Source organism: Heliangelus exortis, chromosome 1 (genome assembly GCF_036169615.1).
Source record: "Heliangelus exortis chromosome 1, bHelExo1.hap1, whole genome shotgun sequence".
Lineage (NCBI taxonomy): Eukaryota > Metazoa > Chordata > Aves > Apodiformes > Trochilidae > Heliangelus > Heliangelus exortis.
In genome coordinates, this window is record NC_092422.1 from 161026392 (window position 1) to 161039886 (window position 13495).

General features: G+C 45.5%; 1 protein-coding gene and 1 long non-coding RNA gene across 2 annotated transcripts; both read left to right on the top strand.

The window, feature by feature from the left end:
• The first annotated feature begins 7128 nt into the window (after positions 1 to 7128).
• LOC139791303 (zinc finger protein 436-like) lies at positions 7129 to 9643 on the top strand. The gene is made up of 2 exons (XM_071733381.1): positions 7129 to 7398; positions 7970 to 9643. Exon 2 carries the CDS (start codon positions 7981 to 7983, stop codon positions 8965 to 8967), a length of 987 nt encoding a protein of 328 aa, XP_071589482.1. The 5' UTR covers positions 7129 to 7398; positions 7970 to 7980; the 3' UTR covers positions 8968 to 9643.
• Positions 9644 to 9647: 4 nt separating this feature from the next.
• LOC139791304 (uncharacterized) lies at positions 9648 to 12414 on the top strand. Its single transcript, XR_011723874.1, has 2 exons — positions 9648 to 10068; positions 10099 to 12414. It is a non-coding gene; the product is annotated as an uncharacterized lncRNA (long non-coding RNA).
• Positions 12415 to 13495: the final 1081 nt, after the last annotated feature.

Below are 13495 nucleotides of genomic sequence, written 5' to 3' on the forward strand. Positions count from 1 at the left end.
AGGATGGACAGTGTTGTCCTCATAGAAGCGCAAGCATTTCTCCATGGGCTTCCATGCCAGGTGGGGTGCAGCTTAGCAAGATAAGACAAGAAGGAAGGCAAAGAGGAAAAAGGAAAAGGAAGGCAAAGAGGAAGCCCTGACCCATCACAAAGGAAAACATGCAACCTTGACAGGGCCCTGAAACTCAAAAAGCTGAGAATCAACAGATGAGGTGGTCACACTTTCACAAAGAGCTTCAGGAACTAATCACCTGCAGCATGTCTCCTCAGGGCACTCCTTCACCTGTCCCCAGCAGGCAGGAGCTGTGGGTGAGGAATTGAGCTGGAACACATCATCACCTGGAGCATCACCACCACCACACCTTTCCCACTAACTCCATTAACTGATCACAGCTCCCCAGCAGCACAAGCTTCTTCCAAAACGTGCCTGGATGGGTGGTATGTAACCAACTTGCATGTGCTGCAGAGGACAAGGAAAAAAAAACCTCTCTGTGACTGTGCTCCTTCTTTTGCTGTGTTCTCTGGATACTGAGATTCACCTACAGCTTTTTCCACAAACTGACCTGTTCCACAGCTTCATTTGCCCCATAGTTGTGCTTCCCCATTATATCAAAGGGTATCCTCAATTCTTTTTCACTGACCTTCATTTCCATACCATATGCACAAAGATCAGGAGCTCAGTGAACAAGGGGGGCTGCATCTTTCTAAAATATTCTCCACACACGTTATAATAGAATATTGTTTTCTTTTTATGGCTGCTCCTTTCCAAAAGGTAGTTAAAGTTCGTCGAAGCTAATACATTCAAAACAAGTGTTTGTTAAAGGTTTTTAGAAAAAAAAATTAAAAACCAAACCAAATTTGCTGTAAAACCTCCCTTTGTAGTTATAGCCAAGATTTAAATATAAAATTAAGTTAAACTATAATTTTATTTGATTATAACGGCCACTGGAGTTAAGTGACACTTAATTCCTACTACATCTATTTCTCCCCCATCTTCAGTGAAAAAATTAGGGAATTACCCCAAGATGTGCCAGTTCATCTTACACTCCAGGCAGAGGTTCAGAGGAAGACTAATTTTGCTGACAATCCTTCCTTCTCCTGAAAGACCCTTTCCTTCCCTTACAGTTCTTTTTTATTTCTTTCTGAAAGGTGAAAACCTACTAGGGGAGATACGAAGCAGACAGTGTTTAAGTAGAGATCATGACTGACTTGGCAGAAAACTCATTGAAGAAGTGACCTTCAAATAATTATGGCTAGTGAAGAAACTTTATTTTAAATTTAAAATTTTAATATTAAACTTATTAGAAATTTAAATAAAAATAGAGAACAGAGAAAAAACTGTGTTGCAACTCATTATCCTCCCCAATGAAAAACAGAACCGGCTCTTCTATCCCAGCAAGGCACAGCTACTTGGAATGTGCAGGTGCCCAGGATCTCAGTGGCACCTCTGTCTGGTCACCAGAGAATAACAAAAAATTTATTACTTTGAACATCATGTACAGTCCTTTCTTTCCTAAAAAGACAAAATAGATGTTCTGGCCAAAGTAATTTTAGCTGTAATCTATGAGAAAAACCAGCAGGTGGAGACCTACTATTGTACTATATTTTGTATTACACAAGCTTCTAAGTGACCATGTACAGGACCAAAACATAACTGTACTTTGGTACTGTACAAATACAAAATGATACAAAAAATACAAATGGGTCTCCTGCCACAAACAACTTGCAATCTAGAGCAGCATTACTGCCCAAGGAAGTTGTGGATGCCCCATCCCTGGAAGTGTTCAAGGCCAGGTTGGATGGGACTTTGAGCAAGCTGATCTAGTGGAAGGTGTCCCTGCCCATGGCAGTGGGGTTGGAACTTGACCATCCTTAAGGTCCCTTCCAACCCATTCTATGATTGTATGCTTTGTTGCATTTTTCACCATTTTTTCACTGGATACAGCCCGAATTTCAGCGTGTCAGGACAAAAAGGATAACCACGTTCTCAAGAACTAAGAAATTACACAAAGCATGGCTATACAAATTATGGCTATTTGAATAACTGAGGACGCCAAGCATGCTACTTAAAAACACTTGAAAAATTGTAATGTAGAAATAATTGGAAAAGCATCAAAGGAGTTTATTATTAGGATTAAAGCGTGATTCACTACATTTATTTTATTCCATGCATTTTGGTTTTCATAGTATATTGTAGTTGTGTTTTGGAGCTTGGCAGCCTCCCTGGTTTTGAAGATTTTCTTGTTTCTCAAGGAAGAATAAAAAGGTTAATTTTGCAAATGCAAATGATTTTAATTTTGGTGATTGTAAACCACACCTTCAGGAGACGATAATCTATCACAGGAAGCAAAGACTCAAGAAAAGACTTGAAAAGCAATGATGAGTACCAGCAGAACATAAGCTCCAACAGCAATGCTAGAGTGAAATGGCTAACATAACCCAACGGAAGGATAAACCAAGAAACATTGCATAAAACCAAAGATATTAAAAATATTCACCTCATATTTGTCACCCAGGGCATTACTAGAGCAGCAGCAGACTAGCTACTGGGTTTAAAGCAAGAGCTACTAGAAAGAAGTTCCTTGGCCTGTATTAAGCAAGATGCTACAAGTTTCACACATAGAAAAGGTACAGATTCATACATTAATAATAACATTCACATCCACAAATCAGAGAAGTGCTTCCTCCAGGCTATGGAGTACCAGCTTCGTTTCCCTGCTCTTGCATAAGCTGCATAGTGCCAGTACCACTCATATTTAAGTGTCTGCCATTAGTTGACTGGTTCACTTAGACCGTAGTCTCTGTTTCCCAGTCACACGTGTGTAAAATTCACATTTCCTTTCCTCCCAGAGAAAGTGTGAATATAATTATTCTAAGATTGTGAAGTGTTTTACCTTCCACAGAGAAAGGCTCCAGGTCCATATTCCTGGAGAAGAGCAAGAACAAAGACAAGGACCAACAAAAAATGACCAATGTATCCAGTACAAAATGGGGGGCTTCACATTTCAAAGAGCATGGGATGATACTGACTAAAATTATGCATTTTTTTATTCTATCTTATGGTAAGGAGAAAGTGTTCCTGCTCCTCTGTGTAAAGTGCAAATTATGTGTCCCACACTTGGTTTTATTTAAAGAGGAGTGATCACTAATCCAAACTTACAGATTTATAGACTAGTAGAGGTGGTAGAGGCTTCTCAATTAGGATGCCTTCTGCAGCAATAGACACAAAATGCTATGTGCAGGTGAGCAACATCTGTATATAACCATGGAACAGCTCCATCAGTAACCACCCAGCACAGCAGTTTCAGCAAAACAGCAGTGGTTAAGAGGTAGGTGTAAACCTAGGACTAAAGTGGAGGTAATGGCAAAGTAGTAGCAGTAACCAGCTGGTACATCTGGACAAATTGGACCATGGCAAAATAAAGAGTGCTGAAAAGACCTCAACCCTCACCTCATTTCAAAGTCCAAAAGGAGACAAGCCATGTAAGTCTGTGAGGAACCAACAGGGCACCTTCCAGCGCAGCCACGAGAACAGCAGTGAGCAAAAGGAAATTCTCCATCAACACAAAAAAGGAAAGGGAAACCAGATTGAAGACCACTGTTCTTCACAGTCTATGAGATCTGGAGACCCAGAGCTGAATGTAGGTGATCCATCATAAACCAGTGATGGCTCATGCACTGGGAACCACAGCAGATCACTAGAAACTGGTACACATGACACATTATGAACTGCTACAGGGAAAGACAGAGGAATACATAGAGCACTTCAAAGGAGGAGGAGTGGAAAGAACTTGGGGAGCTATCAAGAACTGTGACCCAGTCTTTCCATAAAATTTTATCTTAGTAAGAAGACAGTTCAGTTTGGGAACCAGAAAGCTGAGCATTGTCAACTTACCAGAGGACACAGAGCATTTCAAGTGGAAGGGAGTCTGGGAAGGGTACAGTGTGAAAGTAAAAGCAGCCAGCCAAGGTGTTAATAAATATTTTCTTTGTGGTTCTGGTTTATTTTGTTTTGGTATGGGTTTTTTTTGTTTGTTTGTTTTTTTGTTTTTTAACTAGAAATATTTTAGTGTATAGGGGTTTGTTTGCTTGTTTGTTTTGCTTGGGTTGGTGTTGTGGTTTTTTGAGGGGGGTGATAATCCTAGTGTAATCTTTCCCCGTTTAAACTATTTAAATTAAACATGAAAAGATGACCATCCATCCACTTCAAACTCCAGATTTACAGTAACCTGTAAAAATAATTTGGCTTATGTTACATGAAAAATTAAATTGAAGCACAGTATTCCTGTTGCCAAGAAAGTCTTCTTTACGACAAGAAACTTGGCTTAAAGAAAAAGGCAATATTAAAACCAGAAAGTGTATTTTCCCCTTCCAATATAAATAATCATTAAGTGTAAGATTTATTACCATCATCGTGTCAGTTTCTTAGGCTTTGTCTAGTAAATATCTCAACTTCAAATATAAAGCATTTCTTAGATCTATTAATCATATTTCACTTATAATACAAATTAAAAATTCTAGTTTTTTCAACTAATCTAATTCCACAAACATCTTGCCAAGCCTAGAATAAACAAAGGAGTTCTTTAATAGGAAGTGTCATTTAACAGCTTACAAAATCATGACAATGGCAATTAATGTGAGTTAAATTAATAAATAAATGAATGATAACTTGTAGAACTACTTGTATGTGTAGTATATTCTCACTAACAGAAAAGGGTTACTCATAGTTTAAGATTTCTGACTCTTCAACAGTGAGAATCAATCTTTCCTTTAGTAAAGGCAACTTTAAAAGCATGCCCACAAAATATGATTAACATTGCTCACTTAATTCAAATTTGCTTACTCAGTGATTTAAACTATGATTAAAATCCTTCTTATAAAATTATTTTGGTAGGAATTAAACTACTATAAATTATTCACAACAAACCATCCAGCTGTCATCAACAGTCTTTTATTGCTGTTATTCCAATGATGCTCACCTCTGTGAGTATTATGTTTCAAAGCTTTTAGCAATGCCTTGTTGGCCATCTTCCCAGCTTTTCCTTACCCAGTGAGCAACTGGCTTCATTTCTATTTCCTTCAGCCATGCCACTCCAAAAATATGGAATTACTTCTTCTGAGCTACAGAAAAAGCATTCCTAAATCACTACAGGTCTTTCTTCTTTTTCATACCCACTTCCTTTGTGCCCCCAACCTCTGTGTGGTTGATGTTGTCCTGTCCTAGGATCAGCATATTCTTTTCCATTGCCATGTAGATAGTAACATAACTTCCCTCTATATTGTACTCCTGCAGTTGGCTGAAAATTTGATCCGAGGTTCCAACTTCCCTACCTGTGATTATTTTCCAGGTATACATCCTGAATACCAGCTTGTGGAGAGCAAGCTAAAGACAACTGCTATCACATTTTTCCCATTTAGCACTTGCTCATCAAAATTTATTTTTCAAGATTTTAAGCTGTGCTCCCTTGTGAGCCCTGGGTAAGACTTTAGCAAATGCTTTCTCCTCCTCCAGCTGTCTTCATCAGGCACTCTGTGTTATGTAGTTCACAGATCCTCCCGTTTGGTTTTCCATCTTGTGGAAAACATTTTCTTATTTACACAACTTGATTTCTCATTTGCAATGGCTAATTACCCTGACCAACAACACTCAGCTCAATGAAGCAACATTTGAGTATAAAGTCTGCAGAACATTTACTAAACAGACTGTGAATAAATCAGAAAACAATTCAGCATGCAGGGGAGAACAACAGAACTTTTCCTACCCTATCAGGTCAGAAGGAAAAGTTCTACGTTTGTTCAAGGCACCAAAAAATCTTTCGCCTCTTCTGCTTTGAATAACAGAAAAACTCTAATTCTTTAACTCCAGTTCTTTAACAAATATAGTAATTTTTTAAATTAATATCCACATCAGTATTTAAGCATAGAGACAAGTGTCAGTTTAGATTCTGCACACCTTTGCATTCTGACACATGCTTTGTATGCTGTCCTCTTGGTTGACTCAGTACTTCTACATAACATGACTGAACTGCACAGAAGTCTCATGAAAACCTGGGGTCCTTTTTACCTTGTGGTAAGAACAAAATTTTTACATTTATTTTCCCATGTGCTCCAAGTTCGTTCTCACCAAAACAGCCACCATACCTCATTTACAGAGCAGTCTGGGAATGAGTCAGGTGCTGGAATTTGGGAATCACAGAACGGTTCGGGTTGGAAGAGATCTTCAAAGATCATCTGGTTCTGCCATGAGCAGCAGCATCACTTGCTAGACTCAAAGCTGTGTCCAGCCTGGCCTTGAACAACCCCTAGGGAGGGGACATCCACAACTTGACTGTTCCAATGCCTCACCACCTTCACAGTTTAATTTTTTTCCCAAACATCTAATGGCAACCTACCCTCCTTCCGTTTAAAACTGTTTCTCTGTCCCGTCACCACCAGCTTTGGTAAAAAAATCTTTCTCCGTCTTTCTTGTAAAACCCCTATAAGCACTGAAAGGCCAAAGCCAGGTCTCCCGCAGAGGAGAGCCAGAATAATGAAAAGTGAGGAACTAAACAGAGACAGTTGTGATACAAAGACGTGCTGGGGAGTGTTAGGCGAGAAAAGCAACTGAGGAAACAGAAAAATGTCGTAGTGGGGGGAAGCTTGTGCACAGCAGTGGAGAAGCTGCAGGACAGCATGACAAGAACTGGAGCCATGGCAGGAGCAGAGCAGGACGGCTAATTAAGAAGGTCCACGAAACCTCGGTCCTTTTTGTTTCACACTGCCTCCTATCTCCAGTACAGGCACCGCGCTTCCAGCGAGCGGGGCCGCACCCTGCAGCTGGATCCATCCGTGCCCAGGCTCCGCTATCTGCCCCGGTTGGCAGGGCGCCCATCCCATGCCCCGCTCCAGCCTCTCCTCGTTCCTTCCAAGTGCCTCACTGGTGCCAAGGGCAGCACCCCGGGGCAGAGGGGGGAGGCCGGCGGCGGGGCTTGTATGGGCAGGGCGGGCGGTGGCCACCTCCGGGGCCAGGGTCAGAGGCTGCGAGGTGCGCCCCGGCTCGGGAGCTGCCGGCGAGAGAAGCCGCGGGGCGGGAGGAAGGGGCTGGACCGGCGTCCGAACCCAGCCGAGCCGGGCCTCGCCTGTCGGGGCCTCCTGCAGTCCCGCGCCCGGCCAGGGGGGAGGCTTTGCCCGCTGCCGCCGCGGTGAGGAGCGAAAGGCAGGGCGAGCCGAGGCCGGAAGGGTTACAACCAGAGGGCGGCAGGCAGCCTCCCGGGAGCGGCAGGAAGTGCCGGCGGGGCGGGCCCAGCGGACCGTCCCCTCCCCGCGGCCGCTGGCCGTGCCGTGCCCAGCCGGGGCAGCTCTTGGCGCCCCCTCCGCCCCGCCCGGATTGGGCCGGGCCGCACCGCACCGCCGGGCGGAGGTGAGGCCGGCACGGCGGGTCGCCAGCTCCGGGCAGGGGCATCTGAAAGACCGGAGGCTAAGCTGCGGGGGCAGGGGTTGGTTTTCCCGCAGCGTCGCCACCCGTGCTGCCGGCGGGGGAGGGTGTCAGGGCTCGGGAGGACCGGCCGGGCGCCACTGCCAGGCCCCGCCGTTGCCTGCCGGCTTCCCCGCGCTGCCTCCCCTCCCCGCTGCCTGCAGCCCCCTCCTTGTCCCAGTGCCTCGGCCTCCCGTGCCCCGGCCCGGCGTGTCCCGCCCGCTCGGCAGCGGGAAGCTGCTGGTGCTGCCGCCGCTGGCGGTAGGGGCAGGCGGGGAGTGCGCCCTTTCCCCAGGGCGGTCACGGGTGGCAGGGAGCGAGGGAGGATGGAGCCGGCTCCGACGCCTGCGCCTTTTCCCTGGAAGTGGCGGAGCCGGGACGGACAGGGATGAAAGATGTAGCACTTGGCCGGGGGCCGTGTGGGGCGGCTGCGGTGGCCAAGCTGGGTAGAGAAGAAGGGGTGCGGGCTGTGACTGAAAGTGTTGGTTGTGTCTGGACTCTGCCTCTGTCCCGGCAGGTGATGGGAGCATGAACGAAAATGAGGGGGACCTCCAGAGAGAGGGCCAGGATGCAGCCAAACCCTGCCGGGCCATTTCGGACTTTTTCATGAGGGAAGCTTCTCCTCTGGGCTGTGACCGGGAAGTGTCCCATCCAAGACCAGACCTTCTCTCCCCAAAGACAGGGCTGGAGAAGACTTCTCACTGTGGCTTTCGAAAGCGGAAGGAGACAGCAGTGCCCCAACGAGCGTTCATGGGAGAGAAGCCCTTCATCTGTGTCGAGTGCGGGCAGAGCTTCAACCGAAGCTCCGACCTGATCCGCCACCAGAGGATCCACACCGGGGAGAAGCCCTACATGTGTGCCGACTGCGGCAAGAGCTTCAGCCGCCGCTCCCACCTCATCCAGCACCAGCGCATCCACACGGGTGAGCGGCCATACCGGTGCAAGGACTGCGGGAAGAGCTTCAGCCAGAGCACCCACCTGGTGCAGCACCAGCGCAACCACACTGGCGAGAGGCCTTATGTCTGTGCCAAGTGCGGGAGAAACTTCTACCAGAACTCGGGCCTGCTCCGCCACGCCAACTTTCACACGGGCGAGAAGCCTTACAAGTGCCCCCAGTGTGGGAAGCGCTTCAGCGACAGCTCCAATCTCCTTGCTCACCAGCGGCTCCACACAGGTGAGAAGCCCTACAAGTGTGCTGACTGCAACAAGTGCTTCAGTGAGAGCTCTAAGCTGGTCATCCACCGGCGTGTACACACAGGTGAGAAGCCATACTTGTGTCCCGACTGTGGGAAGAGATTCAGCCAGCGTTCACATCTTGTCCAGCACCGTCGCACCCACACTGGGGAGAAGCCCTACAAGTGTGCTGAGTGTGGGACCTGCTTCAGTGACAACTCCACCCTCATCCGTCATCGCCGTACACATACTGGAGAGAAACCTTTCAAGTGCTCACACTGTGGGAAGAGCTTCAGTCGCAACTCCTACTTAGTCTCACACCAACGGGTGCACATGTGGTAGGCAACATTGCCTGGGGGTGATGTAGAATGCAGCTTCTGATCCAGGCCTGTCCAAAATATGCCTAAGGGACAAGGGGGTTTAAAAGAATATAGGAATACCAGGGCCCTTGTATTTTAGGCAGCAGGACAAAGTAATTCACTTGGCTTGTGCTGCCCTTTTCAGTCATTTCCTTCTCTCAATGCACCTCAGGCATGGACAGAAAGCAACCAGTCGTTGTGGTGGGTAGTTCTCATTCCAAGGCCATGTCATCTTTCCCCAGTACTAGAGTCAGAAGGCATCTGCCACGTAGCCTAGGTGCAGATGTTTTCTCCCACCTCCCTGTAAGCAATGTTTGCCTGGGAGCCAAAGGGGAGAATGCACAATGTCAGGTCACATGATGAGGAGCTTTTTGGCCATGCAACAAATGCATGTGTGGTCATCTCAAGTGAAATAAGATGTGAGATGGAGTCCTTAAGGGGCTTTGTTCCACTTGAAGCTGAAATGGTGTGGCCTATATAATACTGCAGAGGTCTATGGGAGCTCACCATGCTTGCAGTTTAAGCCACCTCTGTGTCTAACACAGCAGTCTGGAAGGTCAGAGCTAAGGAGGTCCTGTGTTATTCATAAGCTTTGCATTATGCATATGCAGCCTGTGGGTAACTTGAAACATAGGCAAAACCCACATGAGTCTGCTCGTAGAAGGAACATACAGGCATACCCTGAACCAAAGAGGGAAGACATGCCTGCAAAGGTTTTCTGCAAGTGCTGCTTGATATAGGAACAAGGGAGCTGTGAGACAGGGACATGGCCTGTTCTGGAATCTCAGAACTGGTGGGTAGGTGATGTAGCAAACTCATACCTGCCAGCCTAAAAGAAAATACTAGAATTATACTTGCTGCTGCTAAGACTATGGTGTGCAACTTGGCAGGTGTATGGAGGTCGCCTGTGAGTTTGTACTGGTGGCTTCCTCTCTCTGCAGAATTTGGATTCACAGGTACAGTTCAAGTGGGCTGGTGTATGTGGTGTTACAACATAGGAGAGAATAACAGCACACCAAGACTGACCTGATTCCATACCAGTATTTCTAGAGTCCCATTTGGACTAGTGTGTGTGTGTGTGTGTGTGTGTGTGTGTGTGTGTGTGTGTGTAAAGAACATCTATGTGTATGTGTTCACATATGTATGAACTGGCTTTTGTACTAAGTGTAACATCTTCACATGTGAGCAGTTGTGCGTGCACACATGGTGGCAGTGATCACAACAGTCAACTGTGTGACACTACACCACATCAGTACTCCTCAGAATGCTAAACATACTGTAAATACTAGCGTTTCTCACTAAGAAGCTGGGAGAAACAGGTTTTATACCAAAACATCTGAATTTTCGCATTAGGACGTTCAGTTTTACAGTCTGTGTGTGTGTCTAAACTCTGGAACTGAGTTGTTTTATTTATATATCTATCTAAAAATATCTGGCCCCTATGGTTGCAAGGAATGACTTCTAAATGTCAGACTGTGTAGTGCTCTCCCCCTTGTTTTACAGAGGTACTATCAGTGGCAGTTGTAGGATGTACCCCACTGATGATTTTAACTACAAGGAATTGCAGTGCAACACTTTACATTGTTTGTATTTTTGATTTTGCTGCTGACCATTTTATTGACAGTACTGACTGGTGTACTTATCCAGCTTAGAAAGATTTCTGGTTTTGCAATGGTACTTTACTAATCCTGCAGTTGGCTGCATGGCTTCAGTAGGTCTTTGGAAAACAGAATGCAGACTGAAGCCAGTGAAAGGAGTGGAGCTCTGGCGGGCAAGAGATGAAGGAAATAAAGATACAAAGAAGATCCATGGATCTGAGCAGCTGCTGGCCAGGGACAGTTATGAATTGCTTGCTCTACAGAACTCACTACTCCCCAAGGGACTGCAGGTATCCCTTCCGCAAGGCACTTCTTGACACTCAACTGCTGATAAAATGTTATTTTTGTATAGTTTAATAAAAAGGAGCTGTAGCAGGAGCATAAAATTATCTGCAGCTTCTAGAGGAACAAGGAAACTTTATGTGCGGCTGCTCAGGGAAGTAAGAAGGAGCTTTCAGAAATGGGGTGGCCTTTGTTTACACAGTAGCCAAAGCCTCCATTCCAAATGCACATTTTTGCTTTTAGTTCTGCGTTTGGGTGTGGTGGTTTGGGTTTTTTTGTTTGTTTTTGTTTGTTTGTTTGTTTACTTTTATAAACAGCTTCATACCAATGAATTCTTGATTTCTGTTTTACTTTGGGAAAGTGGTTTGGAAATTGACTAATGGTCATCTACTTGATGCCAGAAATGTCCAGATTTTCATTTGCTAGCAGAGTTTTGGAAGGGATGCTACAGCTCTCAGCAGGTTGAATTAAAAGGTTATGCTGCAGTCCTACCATAGAACTCATCAGTTTTGTGTGGGTCTCTCCCAGGTTACCTGAAGGAAGTCTATAGCACTAAAGCAGTATGTTTGGTTGAGAAACCCTGTTTGCCAGGGAAAGGCACATTTTGAATGCAGCTTTTCTTTTGGCAATCTGAATGGAGTTGCTGTAGCAGATCAAGGAAATCTGACCAAAGTCTGCACATTGCTGAGCTCAGCTCAAAGGGAAATCTTCTCACATCAACCTGGTTTGAGAGGACCCTTAACAGCAGTCCTCAGAGTTACTTTCTCCATGCATTGTGAAGTGCTGTGAATACTTATAAGTCCTCTAGAAATTAAGAGTATTGCTGTGTATTTATTTCTAAGATCTTTATATGCTTTTAAACTGTATGCCAAATCGATGTGGCCTTAGGGTTCACAGCATATTGCCAGTGCTGTAGTTTTAGTGGTTAGGACTGGATTGCTTGCCAGTGTAAGCACATTTCTGGAGTTCCTTTCTACAGCCACTGTTAGTTTTCCCTGTTCAGCGTCACTTGGCTGAAATAATTCACTTCCCCCAGCCTGTCTGCCCTTTGCTGTGCACAGTGATCATCTAGCTGGAGAGGAGAATCTGGGCACCACCCTTCCTCTGCTGTTGAGGTTGCAGGGTGTGTTTCTCATCTTCCTGGGGTAAATTTCTTTCTGGCAGCACAAACTCATGAGCCAAATTCAGAAGAAAGAGGCATGGGCATGTGAAAAAAGTTGAGAACCATAGGGTTTATTTTCACAGCAGCTAGTTGATTGGCTTCTGTAACAGTTGTCTTCTCCCTCAATATCACAAAGGAAAAGTACTGGAAAAAAGCAGAAGGTAAGGCACTGCTATCATTCCTGCAGACCACCCCTAGCACACTCTGTCTCAGACCTGTGGTCATTAGTTGGTGCCCAGATCCTCCTGCCAGATGAGAGACCTCAGTATTTACAATACTGTAAATTCCTCTTGTGATAATGGTGCTTAGATGCTACAGTGAGACTATGGCACTTTAGAATTACTCAAGACAAATGGATGAAGTTTCTGAAATAAATTTTTTCACCCTAGTGTTGTTATCCCATCTTTTTTTCTTTCTCCCCATGGTGAGCTCCTGAGCATCAGTTTCTTGGCCCCTGATGGGACTCCTTCGCAGAGAGATGACTGCTACTTAGTAGTAGTATTTGAATCATAGAATGTCAGGCTGGGCAGGACCTAAAGGATCATCTGGTCCAGCCCTTCTAATGCTATAGTTTATATGAGATGTCTCAGCACCCTGTCGAGCTGTGACTTAAAATTTTCCAAAGCGGGGAAACCACCACTTCTCTGGGAGATCATTCCAATGTCTGACTGTCCTCACAGTGAAAAATTTCCTCTTATGTTCAAACAGAATGTCCCCAGGAGCAACTTGAGCCCATTGCCCCTTGTCTTGTCTGTGTGGCTCCTTGTAAATAGGAAGTCTCCATCTATTGTGTAGCTTCCCTTTATGTTCTGGAATATTGCAACAAAGTCTCCCCTTAGCCTCCTGTTATCAAGGCTGAACAGACCCGGTTTTCTCAGCCTCTTATATGGCAAGGTGCTCCAGTCCTCTGAGCATCCTCATGGCTCCTCTCTGGACCCTCTGAAGCCCAGCATCCTGGGTGCTCTCTTTGCAGCTGCAGCACACTGTTTGCTCATGTTGAGCCTGTTGTCCACCAAGACCCCCAGGTCCCTTACCACAATGCTGCTCTCTAGCCAAGGGGATCCCAGTCTGAACTGTACTACTGGGTTCTGTGTTCCCAGGTGCAAGACCTTGCATTTCTCTACACTAAACTTCATAAAGTTTGTTAGCCCACTTTTCCAGTCTGTCTAAGCCATCCTGGAGGGTGGCGCTCCTGGAGTGTCAAACTCTCCACTCCTCTTGGAGCCATCCCAAACTTCATCATGGTGCTCTTGATTCCAACATCCAGTTAACTTATGGAGATGTTAAACATCAGGCCCAGTATCAATACCTTAGGGACTCCACTTGTGACCCATTGCCAGCTGGAGGATGAACTAATTTGCAAATAAGAATCTGGAGGTGAAGGCTTATCTTAGGTCTTTATTTTCATCTAATGTTTCTGCATGAATCTGAAAAGCCAGAGGATGATACACCGTGCTCACTAATCCTTA

Coding starts and splice junctions, on each gene's coding strand:
- LOC139791303 (XM_071733381.1), top strand. CDS start 7,981: ATGAACGAAAATGAGGGGGACCTCCAGAGAGAGGGCCAGGATGCAGCC.